This window comes from Raphanus sativus, chromosome 3 (genome assembly GCF_000801105.2).
Source record: "Raphanus sativus cultivar WK10039 chromosome 3, ASM80110v3, whole genome shotgun sequence".
Taxonomy (NCBI): domain Eukaryota; kingdom Viridiplantae; phylum Streptophyta; class Magnoliopsida; order Brassicales; family Brassicaceae; genus Raphanus; species Raphanus sativus.
The window spans coordinates 25923067-25936973 of NC_079513.1; the positions used below are offsets into that span (position 1 = coordinate 25923067).

The 13907-nt window shown below is 33.2% G+C and overlaps 1 protein-coding gene, 2 long non-coding RNA genes and 1 other non-coding gene across 8 annotated transcripts; 3 read left to right on the forward strand and 1 right to left on the reverse strand.

Moving 5' to 3' along the window:
* The first annotated feature begins 1379 nt into the window (after positions 1-1379).
* On the forward strand, positions 1380-1469 carry LOC130510347 (small nucleolar RNA SNORD36). The gene has a single exon (XR_008944019.1). It is a non-coding gene; the product is annotated as a small nucleolar RNA SNORD36 (small nucleolar RNA).
* Positions 1470-2996: 1527 nt separating this feature from the next.
* LOC108846989 (protein TIFY 9) lies at positions 2997-7071 on the reverse strand. 5 transcript variants are annotated; one of them, XM_057005393.1, is made up of 6 exons: positions 6843-7071; positions 6597-6762; positions 6363-6519; positions 5766-5823; positions 3476-3523; positions 2997-3235 (listed from the first exon to the last, which is right to left on the reverse strand). In XM_057005393.1, exons 1-5 carry the CDS (start codon positions 6952-6954, stop codon positions 3477-3479), a joined length of 540 nt encoding a protein of 179 aa, XP_056861373.1. In that variant the 5' UTR covers positions 6955-7071; the 3' UTR covers positions 2997-3235; position 3476. The 5 variants fall into 5 exon arrangements, with proteins under 5 accessions (XP_056861373.1, XP_056861371.1, XP_056861374.1 ...); XM_057005391.1 differs by having other exon boundaries at positions 6308-6519; positions 6843-7070; XM_057005394.1 differs by lacking the exons at positions 2997-3235; positions 3476-3523 and adding an exon at positions 4921-5251.
* A 1273-nt stretch (positions 7072-8344) lies between these two features.
* LOC130509438 (uncharacterized) lies at positions 8345-9446 on the forward strand. The gene is made up of 2 exons (XR_008943457.1): positions 8345-8595; positions 8668-9446. It is a non-coding gene; the product is annotated as an uncharacterized LOC130509438 (long non-coding RNA).
* Positions 9447-12560: 3114 nt separating this feature from the next.
* LOC130509728 (uncharacterized) lies at positions 12561-13362 on the forward strand. The gene is made up of 3 exons (XR_008943706.1): positions 12561-12657; positions 12747-12977; positions 13057-13362. It is a non-coding gene; the product is annotated as an uncharacterized LOC130509728 (long non-coding RNA).
* Positions 13363-13907: the final 545 nt, after the last annotated feature.

Genomic DNA, 13907 nt, shown 5'->3' on the forward strand with positions numbered 1-13907 from the left:
CATGGTTTTGAGTTGCAGCCCACGCGTGATTCTCATTTTTGTTTTTTCATCAATACATAAACACCACTAAATTAAGTATTAAGTTTCTGACATATATTAGAGCTAAATGACCTATTCATCTATTTCTATTTATTATATATGCTGAGTAGCCTAAATAACTTGAGAATCAAATCATAGCATAGCAAAGAAAGATGAGTAAACATTTTCAAATAAGCAATTTGGCAGCCATGGGAACTGGTTAAATAATAACAAAAATCACTGATAAAACACGAAAATAAAAATAAAACTAAAGATATACGTATATTTTTATGTTCAGAAGATGAGATTTAATAATAGCAAGAACAATGCTGATATATGTATATATATATTCCAGCATTCTAATTTTCAAGGGTTCGACTCTCATCATGGTTATTTGACAACAATGGAAAAACAAAACACCGTCTTAAGAATCTTGTTGTTTGATTGTTGATGGCTCACATAAGCTTTCTTTTTTTTTTTTTGTGCACAGCTCACATAAGCTTTCTATCTACTTGAAACATATGCTTTTACTTTTTTTTTGTAAGTTGTTTTGTCGTTAGTACACGCATCACTTTTTTCATACGAATTAGCGTGTACATATATACAACCGGTGAGAATATATGGAAGACATAAAAAGGACAAGAAACGAACTAAACACACAAAACCACATAAGCTAAAATTACAATTCGTAGGTTGCTATTTCGCATTGAACATATCACCGAGAGACTGTCCTGCCAGAATTGCAATCATGATCAACTTCCATGCTATTTTAAATGTGCTACATTCTCTTGCTTTTCGTGTACACATTATTTTACTCCCTAGAAAATGTTGAGTTTGTAAAAGTTTATAATCGACATGATATACTTGTGTGTAATGTAATCCTTGATGGTTTTCGGCTAAAACATGGGCTCATTTCTCAGCTGAAATTACAAGTTCAAAGAAGAAAAGCCCATTTAAAAAACCCGGAACACGAGTTTCAAATATAAATGCTAGGCCTAAGTAGGATCTTCTTCGTTACCTATTAGATAGATAAGCATTAGCCCAGGAATTTTGGGCCGGACCAAATAGTGACATGGGTGACATATGTGATCCGATATATCTAAATTCGATAACTAAGGCCTTGTTCGGCGCAAACTAGGGTTTATGTGAGTCGTGGCCTATAAAATAAAGTTTTAGCTACTTTATCTTTCAGACACGATCTCGCAGTTCCTTCTCTTTAGTTACTCTTTTCATCTTCATTCTCCAACTCTATGCTTAGTTAACTGTTCTCTATTTAAGGTTTGCTTGTAGGATGGTGCCTTTCTTTTTGCTTTTCGGAATCTATTACTTTAATTTCTATTGAAAATCGATTGACTGAAACGGAGCAGATGATGATTTTTTTAATGCACTACAACGGTGCTTCCGATTAACCATGCGGATATATAAATCGAGCTTTTTAAAACTGATGCTCCGTTTCATCAATCTTTTTTTTCTCTTTTGCATTTTCATAGACTTATGCCTAAAACGTTTGCTACTTGTTTCAATTGACTTTTTAATAGATTTAATCTCTCGGTTCAGTAGATTGAATTGTTTTCTACCGATTTATTTTGGAGTGTAACATCTTGTGATCATCTGATCTTTATAAAAGAAACGCATAACAATTAGTACTAGTGTTTCTTGGGCTACTTTGAAACTAAACTGAATTAGTTAGTAATTAATTCATGTCTTGGGACTGCTGATGTATTTTTTTTTTTGATAAAGGGCTGACTGCTGATGTATTTTGACTGCTTAGTTCAGATTCTGTATTTTGACACTTAATTTATTTTAAATCTGGCGTTAGTGGATTAGGAAATCTGGACTAATATGTTTTTTAGTATATTTTTAAATTTTTTTCTTCACAAAATGTGTTTTAAATATGTTAAATATTCATTTCTATAAGTAAATTTGATATGAATCTTTTAAGGCAGAGATGCATTTGAATTGATTTCTGACCTATAACTGTATAAAGCTACTAAATAAATCGTTCAATATGCAAAAAGTTAAAAGGAGAGAACAATGCTGCGTATGAGTCTGCATCAATATTTGGTTGAAACGATAGAATCAAAATTTCACTCAAATCATGAATGATTAAAAAGGAGTTCTTGATTCTCAGTTTGAACTAAGAATTGAGGGGGAAGTTGTTAGATATAGAATGCTTTTTGACTCTGCATTGTAGAGGGAATATTTGACCAAAAATGTTTAATCAACAAAGGCTGATGCTACATATCTGCGGTTTCATGAATTGTGCTATGGGGGGACACTTGCCTTGTCGCTTTGAATCTATGGAATCCAATTTAAACTAGTGGAGTTGTAAGAGCATCATTATTGGAGAGCAGAAACAAAAGTTCTATAGAAGTTTTTCCCCCAGTTTTTTCTTCGGTCCCCTTCACCTCTCCCTTGAGGGCTGGCCCTAATGCCAATAATGATGGTCATGTATTAAACTTGAAATAGTTTATGTATGTCAACAACTATTGTCATGTAGTGGAGCTGTAATGACAATTATTGATGAGTAGCTCAGATTACGATTCTGCTTAACCATATCGAAATTATTAAAAAAATAAGATGTCAATAGTGCTTATTTTGGTATTAAATATTCAAGTCCGTGTGACAAAAAAAAAATTCAAGTCCCTGTGATCTTAGTCTTCGAAGATTTAACCCTCTCCATAAAAACTAAATAGCAAAGCTAACGTGTGTTTGTATTTTCATATAATACTAGTGTTACTTCCCGTGCTATGCACGGGGCCAAAAATCTGTTATATTTTTAATTGTTTATTATAATTGTAAAATTAAATAAATTAGTAATCCCTTAAATAGTATAATTATGGATAGTATTAAATTAAATCTGTTGAAACTAATTTACAGAATATTTAAAATTGTTTTTAAAATAGATATGTTGATATCTTTAGTCTGGATTTAAAGGTCTTGTGACCTTGTGTTGATAAGGATAATGGCTGCACATAGAGACATCTTAACATTTTTGTTCAAAAAAAAAAAAAAGAGACATCTTAACATTTAGACCAAAAAAAAAAGATTATAGAGACATGTAAGTTCAACATTACTCTGAATAAAAAATCTGATTTTTAGACAACACTGTTATCATGGATTTTGGGATTTTACCTTAACAAACAGATATAAGGTCCTTGAGATGGTTCTACTCTTGAAGAGTTTCCTCTGTGGCTTTTTCAACTACTGTCCCTTTCTGGTAAAAGAAAGAAAGATTTCAGACAAAAATTTACAAAATTAAAAGCTTTCTGTTCAGTAAAGAAATTTGACTATTAAAATGTGAGCTAAGTAAATTTCTAATGGCTTCATCTTAGATTTCTATAGCTAAAAATTTCACGGAAAATGCCATTTCTTCACGCTACAGCACCCAGCCAGATTCAATTAGTATTGGGTGCAACAGAACTTGGTAACAAACAAACAAACAAAAAATGCCTACCCTAAACCATATGATCAATCACCCATTGGTTTGATCTCCGTGTATTTCCTGAAACAATATAAAACCTTAGTTAGAAATATAAGATTGCAATATATATATATATATATATATATATATATATATTCAGGACTGCGGAAAGAAGTTCATAGACATAATACACTTCTGGAGAAGAGAGCAAAAAAGGACATTAATTTTCTAACTAACACAAGCATAAATAACTCAGACATTTGAGCACAACCAAACCAAAACTGAAGAGACTAAAACATGAACATGCCTCTGTCAAAAAAGGTAAGAGTTTACAGTCCTGCTGAAAGAAAGAGAAAACGAAATAGAGAGACAGAGCATTCAGTGAACCAAAAACACACGAATAAAAATAAGAGAAGAATTGGCTGTTGTTATAACTTATAACTATACAAAAAGGGCAGTTTAGTTTAGAAAGAAGGTGGCCAACCTCAATGAAGAAAGAAAAGAGATATAACTGTCAACTATCTGCAATGGTTACCCACTACTACGCTTCGAACTGATTTACCAATCTAAAAAGACATTTTTTAAATCGAAAAAGAAAGAGAATTATTAACTTTTGAGTTTAGTATCGAAGAATGTCAATAATCACGTTCTCTCTTGCTTTTTCTATGTCTGCTCTTTTTTGTATTTTGCAATTATTTTTTAAAATAGAATTTCCATTTGTCAGAATTTGATTGGAGAAGCGACTTGCGATTTAGTATATAGAGATGTTATTTGGAATATGCAGATTGTGCAATGTTATTAAAAGATTATGTACTTAGATAACGCTCAAGATTTCGTACGGATGCAAATCATTTGATTTGGGTACCGTTAATGGTTGTATGATTTAAATGCATTGCTATGCTAAATATATATGCTAGTACAATAGATGATCATGATGTCACTTCCTGATATTCTAATAGAAACAAAAGATGATACGGTACTTTGATTTCAACTGTAAAGACGACATTAACTGGTGGCTATTGTTTCTTTAATCCGGACAAGCCGTGCTTTGTTAATGCTAGATTGATAGTGATGGATCCTATTCAATTAAAGCGTTAATGGTTAAAACGAAGGCACACACACAGTAACGCCGTGCTTTGTTAATGCTAGATTGATAGTGATTGATACTATTCAATTAAAGCGGTAATGGTTAAAACGAAGGCACACACGGTAACGCCCACTTTATCTGTCTCTTATTTCTCTTCCCTATTTACGATTCCACCGAACTCGTGCTATGACTAAAGACTTTTTTTAAAAAGTCACATTAGTCGGCAAGACTCTGTGTCTCTACCGTTTGTATTATATAACTAACATACACTCACGTGTTTCTTGAACTTATTTCCATTATAATATATAGCGACAAAACTAAACCAAACAAATAACAAAGACGTGTGTTAATAGGCACATTTTCTTCACTACGCAAACGGATGCTTCATGAGGAGTCAAGATGCGTGTTCATTTTCTTTTAAAAATACTAAAAATACAACAAACGTAGTGGAAGTATAGCGCAAAAGGTCAATGACACTAGAGAGAGTAATCATTTAAGAAATTAACAAACATATTTATATACTAGCATACTGTATATTAATTATTGTAGAAAGCAACGTTTAAAGCATGTCGTGGTTCCAAGGGAATGGAGATAAGCCAAACGCAAAACGAACGTTGATGTATTGGAAGGTGAAATGGTCATTTGGTTTCAAGTCCCAATCAGCAAGAGATAAGAGTTTCGTTTAGGCTGATGTCGGGAAGTAAGGAGATGTTGATACTAATCTGCAACACACAAACAAAACAAAAGAAAATTGTGAAAACGTCTTCTATAGCGTAATTTATTGAGAACACGTCAAGATCTTTCTTGTGCCGTATGTTACGAATAAAACAAACAGACGATGTTCAGTTTCTTTCGTTTTTTCTCCTCATCATTCTTACAATTGTCAATTTTTGGAAGTATACAAAAAGAGACACTATAAGTCAACGCGTTTTGATGTTTTACAACCACAATAAACTACACGTTTTTGTATCCTCGTATAACGAACTATACAATCTCCGATATCTACGTAGAATTAGAAGCATGTACTTTGTTGAACTAACAGAGGCATATCTAAAAGTTGTATGAGTTAAAAGAAAAAGCACGAATTCTAATCATCGTCATGGGTTTTGATCTTTTTTTTTGTCAACCCATGGGTTTTGATCTGATATTCATAAATAAAGGATAAGGAGAAAAAAATATTTCATGTTATTTTTTTGGGGTTAGAATTAGACACTTGGATGGTAGGAGAACAATTACCTCTCTTTGCGCTTCTCAAGAAACCTTTGGAGTGACTTTGTCCTTTGGATGGGAAGATCTGCACACAACAAAAAACAAAAACACACCTCCCTATAAGAAAACAGATGTTTACACTTTTTAAGTTTTAGTTCCTAAACACATGTTAAGTTCGGCTTCAAAACTCAAAAACTAATTAATACTCTCTCTGTTTTACAATACTTGATGTTTTGCCTTCTTGAACAAAGATTTAGAAAACTAAATTTTTCTAAAAAAAAATATTTTTAAAATATTACTTTAGAATCAATTAACCAATAATAAAAAGACAGTTAAATCTAATTGGTTGAACAGTTTCCAATAAAGTTAAAGTTAACCTTAAAATTTTAAAACTTCATCTAATTTGAAACAAAATTATCCTTCTAAAATATTAACTATATTGAAACGGAGGGAGTAGTTAGTGGATCAGTCCGGTCCATTTTTTTCTGTCTAACCTCTACATGCAATTAATATCTATTATACTCTAGAATAATCTACTACCGAGTGGCTCATTGTCAATTTCTACTAACCTCCTTCTAGATTCTGGCCAAAGAGCTTTGTCCTTATGGTGGTCGGAGGAATTACCGAATGATCTTTCACAATCGATTTGTCTTTTTTTGGTGCTGTTTCCATGACAACCTTCAGAATATCATCGGCCTTGTTAGGAGACATTTGGTAAACGGAGACGGTTCCATTGTAGAAGATGGTCATAGGAACAGTTCCAGAGACGAGTTCCGTAGGCCTGAGACGAGTTTTAAAAAATTTATATTATTATTTTGTTTGCGCCAAGATGTTAAAACAATAATGAAAGAAACTAACATGTTGAGAGGCGCTTGGACCGGATAGATAGGGATCTGAGGATGATATGCCTTTGGAGTAGACGGAACCGAAGGAGATATAGTCGATGAATCTGCATGGTCAGCACCAGAAGCTAACAATGATTTGATAATCTCCGGATTGATCTTAGAAATGGCACCTTGAATATCTGTAATAAAAAAGAATAACAATACCATATAAAAATTTATAAGATGGTTCATGATAAAAAAAAAAGAAATAAAAACGAACCTCGGAAACTGCGACGACGGTCGAGAAATTTCTTGAACTTAGGCTTCGGAACGTTGTTGGTCTGCTTCTTCTCAAGACCGAAGAAGTCGAGCTCTGTGGTAACTCTAGACATCTTTGATCTGATCTTTCTTGCTAGCTAAAACAGAGATGGAGAGGAAATAGAGAAATGAAGGATATGTTTTTTTAGATGGAGAGGCGCGAGGAGGAAGAAGTAATGATAAAAGTTCTTTTCATTGTGAGTTTTAAAAGTAATTAATGATGTGTATCCACCAGATATAACGCACGAGGTTCATGTTTTCTCTTTATTTTCAGGACAAAGGCGCAACTCTAACTCATCAACCTTTTTTGTTTATTTTGTTTTCTTTTATTTATTCAAATCCATTTTTCTTTAGGCCCCCGACCTCCTCTTAACTAATAACTTAATGACTAAAATCCATGCTATCAGCCTAGTATTTTTTTAAAAAAATGTTTATCACTCACCCGGAAATAGCTCCAACAAAAATGTTAACGTTTTTAACTTCGAAAATATCTTCAATTCCTACTGGATCCCAACAATGGTTGTGTTATATAATTATATAAGAGCATCTCCAAAAATACTCTCTATTTTAGAATTTTCAAAACTCTAAATTTGAAGTTTCAAAGTGTTCTTTTCCAAAAGCAAAATTTCAAATTTAACTTCAAAATTATTTATATTTTACACTATAGTCCTTATATATATTATAATTAATATAAATTCATAAAAAAATAACTAGCACATATATAAAAATATCACATTGATGTTAATTAATAAAATCTTACAGTGAATATATAAATTATAAATATAAATATATAACTAAACATCTAATACTATAAAGAAAAGCACTCTCTTCTTTGAGAGTGCCACGTCACTAAATAGGATCACCAGGAAGCGCCACGCGTCTCTCTTCCTTCAAAATTTGTGTTTCATTTAATAAGTTTTGGGTTTATTTGTTGGACTGCGTCTACATTATTTGAGCCCATATATTGATAAATATATCCATGACTTCCCCCGATAATGAAACGCTGCGTTTTCAAGTGTTTGTGGTGTCTCCATCTTCGCGTCTCTCCTCCTCATCGCGCAAGCGATCTTCCATCTTCTTCCTTCTGTCGCGAGGTGGTAACAGTAACCGACATGCTCTCTTAAATCCCTCCATTAATCGACCACTCAAATCCCTCCATTAATCGACCACTCACGATCCATATTCAATGCGACTCTTGCGACTGGAAAGCGGTGGCGTTCCACTATAAAAAGGTATTGAGTTCATGCTTTCAGAATCATCCTCTCATCTTTTCTAATGCTTTGGTCTTCCACTCCGTTTTAAAGAATAGCCGCTCTTCCTCCACCATTCAAGTTCGCCTGCTCCGTTTCTGGGACCCAGGAATGTACGCCGTGGTGGAGATCTCATGGGAGTCACATGCTCCTTCTTGATTCTCAGGTTATCTATTAAACTCCGATTTTAGTTCATAGTCTAAATAATATCATCAAACTATTTCTTGAAAAGATTGAGTTTACCTGTTTGGAAGATGATTTTGGTTTGTTTGTTAATTTTAGTTTGGTTTGTTGCCGTATTTGTAGGCGACTCTCATCTAAGTCACCGTCCGCTTCATGGCTGCACCTCTCTCTTCGGTGAATGCTTCTTTATTTACAGGTCAAACAACTCCTCAAAGCATCAGTTGAGGAAACGAGGGGATTAAATATCTCAGATTACACATAAGGCAGGGCTTATTAACTCAGGTAACTTCTACTGTAGTAAAGTAGCATAGGATCTACGAATGTGTCAGACTATGATTTAATATCCTAAAGCAGGAAAGTATGGAACATAAAAGGGTATTTTCTATCGTTGGTGATGGATTTGTAAGAGCTATTTAGAGGGTATAACATGACATGAGTATGGATTATATTAAGGGGACTTCAAGGATTCTTATCCTAAGAGGTACCTAAACTCTCTATTTCACCATTGATCGCATGATTCTTTGATCATTGTATGTCAACGATGATTGTATTGTATGTTTAAAATAATCTTTGAACTCCAGTGGACGTGTGTCTTGCATCCGAAGAAACATTTATATCTAAAGACCGAAATGTGTCTGAATCAACGTTTATGTCATTGTGGTTACTTGATATTTTCCACGACCAAACCTAGCTGACCAACTTTGACACCGTAAACCATATAGTGTTCGTTCATTATCTTTTTGTAATTCAAACTTATAAGCTTTTAACTCCAGAGAGTTGTTTTAACTGATAAAGGCTTTCACTCTTTCTCTTTAATTCCTATTTAATTTGTGATGTATATAGAGATTAATCCATTTTTCACGACATACACGGCAAGAAAAAAAAGAAGAGGGCGATAATGAAAGAAAGACAACAACATTACACATTCGGGTTCTACAAAAGTTTCACGTTTGAAGAGAATGGAAAGAACAACAAAAACATCATGCAACTCTGTATCTTAGTCTTATCATTATTATCTTCACATTTTTATGCTTTGTCAAATTATAGTTTATTTGCATTTTTTGTATACTTCATTTTTATTTATCTGTATCACACTCATTCGCTCTATAAATATGAACAGATAAGTAAGCTTATGAACTCATCTTAAAGAATACTGATGATGCTTTTTATTTTGCACGTTTGCAATAATTTGCTATCCAGTACATTCATGTAACGAAGATGTTGTTAGCAAAAAGAATGTAACGAAGATGCTTTCGTAAATTGTATCTTACATTTTTTCTACTAATGATGCTTGAAATATTGGTACAAATACACGTTAGAAATATCCAAAAACCTCAGTGTTAGCAATCTCTTCATTACATGAAAAAACGACAAGAAGTAAACAGGTTCTAAAAAAAAAGTGTTTCAAAAACAGAAGTACGCTATTGCTCCTAATGATGTTCCAACAAACTTATAATATTTCGAACTCTTAACATAAAAAGGTTTTTTATACGAACATGGTTTCTATAAATAAAGTACTCATTTTTAGCTATCACAAACTTAAACATGAATCATGATACTTTATACCATGATTCAAATTATTTTAGAAAATTTGTTAAAATTGTTGTAAAAGAATTAAGAACGTGGATCATTTTTTTATAGTTAAAAGTAGGTTAAATATTTAAAACAAAATTATATTATTAGTTTATTTATTCGCCCGCCCGTAGGGCGGGTTTACCCTAGTTAATCTATAAGAAAAAGACACTCTATTTTGAAACTCGCAAACTTCATATTTAGAGTTTAAAGATTTTTTTAAAGTTCATATTCGAAGTCTAAAAATGTTTTTAAACCTTAAAACTTGTTTTTTATTTATTTCTATGTGTAAAACTTAAATTTATGAAAACAAATATGAAATATTATGAGTTATGATTTTTTTAAAGAAAATTAAAATGATAAATAACAAAAAGAATCATAAAATGTAATATGTAATTATAAGGACCAAAATGCATATAACAAGAGAAACTTCAAATTTGAAGTTTTGAATAGTGACACTTATATTTGAAGTTTCACTACTAAAAACTTCTTAAAACTTCAGAACTTCAAATATAAAGTTATAAAGTATCTTTTAGAGATGTTTTGAACCTTATACGTTTGTACGGTTAACGTTTTCTACTGTAATTTCAAGATCCATAACGTTTACAGAACTTGTGTTTTGGATTTGAATTTTTTTTTGTTTTCCTTTTCTTAGGAATTGTCTATTTATTAAACAGGAGCACAACTGCTTTCTTTGGCAGTGTTCTTTCCGTATCTGTGTTTGTAATGTATTCCATGTACTTTAACTTTTAGAATTTTTATTACAAAAGACCAGCAAATAGAACAATACAGCTTTGATGACCACACCAAACATGTATTTTCTCATAGTGTTCACCTTGGCTTCCTGACATTGTACGTTCCCTACTATAATATTGCATTTTCTAAAAACATCTTACTAGGAATACCTTTTCTTTTTCTTATGAACTTTGTATCAGAACTATATTTACCTTTTCTTTTATACAGTCATTTTTTTTGTGCAACCTTTTATGTAGTCATTCGGTAATTATAATATCTTCAATTTCTCAAGTTATAAATTTCATTACAAAAGCCTGCAAATAGCAATATACGGTTTTTGCTCGGGAGACTTGTGCAAAAATAATAATTTAAAAAAATTTAGCAAAAGAAGTTAAGTGAAACATAAATGAATAAGAAAACTGGAAAAGAAAAAGTCAGATGCATGTCTTTCACGTGTTGAGATGTAGTTAATGTACTAGGCAAGGTGCATTTCTCCAGAAGTCTTTTTAGGGTTTTCGTCGCTTTCTCTCCTTTCCTAACAATTCTGTTTTGACTTGGCCTCTCTCTCCCTCTTGATAAGGTTAATACGCTTCTCTTATATTCCGTGAATAAGATTAGTATTTCATTCATCTCACGTTTTCCCTGTCGATATTACTTTTCAAGCTAACCGACTTGCCTACCTTCCGCATACTAACAACTTCCCTTGTTTTCGTCTTTAGTCTTTTTTTTTTCTTTTTTTTTTTTTGCCATCTGAAAATATATTATAAACTTATAAACATTACAAGGCCCAAGAAGCCCAATAACCGAAAAGTACTACAATTAAACCTGCACATCCCAACCACCAAGCCCAAAAAACACGAGGCCCAAAAATCACCGCCACCCACAACCACGTATCGAATCTACATCAATCACAAGGACGCGTGTAAGCGGAGGGAGCGTCGTCTTCTCTCTGAACCGGAGGTCGCCGCCGGAACCGAAATCTGGAACCACACCGAAGTCGCCAATCACCACTTTCTTCCTCATGCAGAAGTCAACGCTGTATCACTACGGCCCGACCTTCAGGGAGCTTCCATCGCTTCCGCCAAGCTCTCATCCGAATTCGGCCACCATCCACCGCAAATCACAACTTGAACACAGCTCACACACTTCCATGAGAGTCGAAAGCTGGCGACCACTACCGAAGAGGAATCGATACAGCCCCAGAAACAGATGCCGAACCACCACCGACAGAACTGATGCATGGCCAGGAGCAGAGGAAAAAATGGGATAGATTCTAATCCAACCTTAACTAAAGCCGAAGAAGAAAAAACAGAGAAAACACAAAGGAGTCTTTTGCCGGACCGGCGGTGGCTAAAAAAGCCAAACCCGCCGGTCGGAGACACAAATTTCGACGGTTCGCTGCTAGAGAAAATTGTTTTCGTCTTTAGTTTCATCTAAACTAATTGTAAAAACAAAAAAAAACATTCTTTTTCTTTTTGACTTTTTTTTTTGACTCAACACACTAAATATGTCATTTTGAAAAGTTGAGATAAATTGATGGGGTATCTACATATTGTTTTTTTTTTCTTTTAGTCAAGATTCGTACATTTAAACGTGCTAATTCCTACTCAAATATTAAGCAATATATCAAATAAAATTCAAAAACGAATCACGATTAGACACATAATCAAAGTAAAATCAAGAGACAAAGTTTTTTTTTTTAAAAGAAACGAAGGTAATATCAGTCGTAGATATTTTTAAGGGAAAATTAAAAAAATAGGACATTCTCAACTTAGATTTGTCCCAATAAGATTTATAGAAGATTTTTTTAGGAAAATAAGATTTATAATAAGGTTAATACCAATATACCCTTATAATTAACCAAATTAACCTTAATTAAAATCTTAAATTAATTCGTAATTGATTTAAGTTTTAATGAAAGAATAAAATAAAAAACCACAAAAGGATTAAAAACCTTGTTTACCCTAATATTTTTTCACTTTTCTTCTTCTCCGCCGTGTAGCTTCAAGCCTTCAACCCCTTTCAATGGTGATTTAGGTTAAGTGGAAAATCCTTAATTTTTTCATCGTAAATCATCAATCTTTTGCCTCTAATGTCGTTTTTCTCTTTCTTCTCTTTGTTTTCAGATATGAATTCAGCGAATTGGAGATATATTCTTGGGTTTGTCGGACGGTCCTCTTCTCGGTTTCGCCGGATGGTCTTCTTCTCTCACTACAAGTTTCGTCGGACGGTCCCTTCACAGTTTGATGTAAGATCTGGTCTAAACCACATTGAAAATCAGGCCTGGAATCGGAAGGATCGATAAATGGGTGTTACACAACGCCTTTGATGATGAGAAGAATCCTTCTCTACCGAAGGTTATCTAACAAAACCTTTTTTCTCTCTCCAGTTTGATGAAAGTATCCAAGCTCTCATCTTTAATGGTACAAAATGCAGCACATATACATGCAGAAGGAACAGTGATGGAGTTGCACCTTATGAAAAAGATAAAGCCGAAGGTACCCGTCTTGAAAAGCTATAGAAGCTGGCAGAGAAAACTGCAGAAGCCATTGTTTGAGGATGTACCTAAGTTTCTGGTGATTTTCGATATGTTTTTATGAATATGGATTTTTCTTCTGTCACAAAGTTTCAGCATTTCTTTTTTGTATGATGTATCGTTCAACTGTGTTTAGTCTAAATTTGTTTCATTTCAGTTTTGACTTTTGAGGAATTCAGTCTTGGGAATTCATACACCTCTCAGTTCGAATTAGATTTTGGTTCATTTCTCTCCCTGTTCTTTAATTGAATATGAAAGGTCTATAAGCTAAATATATCATACAACAAACAAGTAGACTATCTGGTCCAATGGATAAGGCGCTGGTCTACAAAACTAGAGATTCTGTGTTCGATGACCAGCAGAGCTAACCTTTTTTTTTGGTTTTTAACTCTATCAGCCTCCTCTGCAATTAGACATGATTATGTCGATGAAGAAGAGAGAGATAGTGGGAGAAGTGGGTGACAATCTACTTAGGTAGATTAGTTTAGATTTAGGAAATTTCTTTAACCGAATATGGAAGTTTCCATATTTTTACGATTTACCTAGAATGTATATACTACCTATGCAGAATACAGTATAGTAGGTGAAAAACATATTCTTCCTTTAGGTGTCATATAAGGTAAAATGCAGAACAAATTATGGCACGTAATATAGCCGAGCTATATTATTGAGTTGTGGCTATATATCGTTATCAAGCTATAGGTAGACCGAAGACATCTTTCTTGATTATAACGTAACTAATTCTATCTTT

Bases quoted from the DNA above. Each gene is read 5' to 3' on its own strand.
- LOC108846989 (XM_018620162.2), bottom strand. From the start codon at position 6,954: ATGTCTAGAGTTACCACAGAGCTCGACTTCTTCGGTCTTGAGAAGAAG. The intron at 6,520-6,596 runs GTTAGTTTCTTT...AACTCGTCTCAG, and splicing joins GTCCAAGCGCCTCTCAACAT to GCCTACGGAACTCGTCTCTG. The intron at 5,824-6,307 runs GTTAGTAGAAAT...TGTTGTGTGCAG, and splicing joins TGGCCAGAATCTAGAAGGAG to ATCTTCCCATCCAAAGGACA.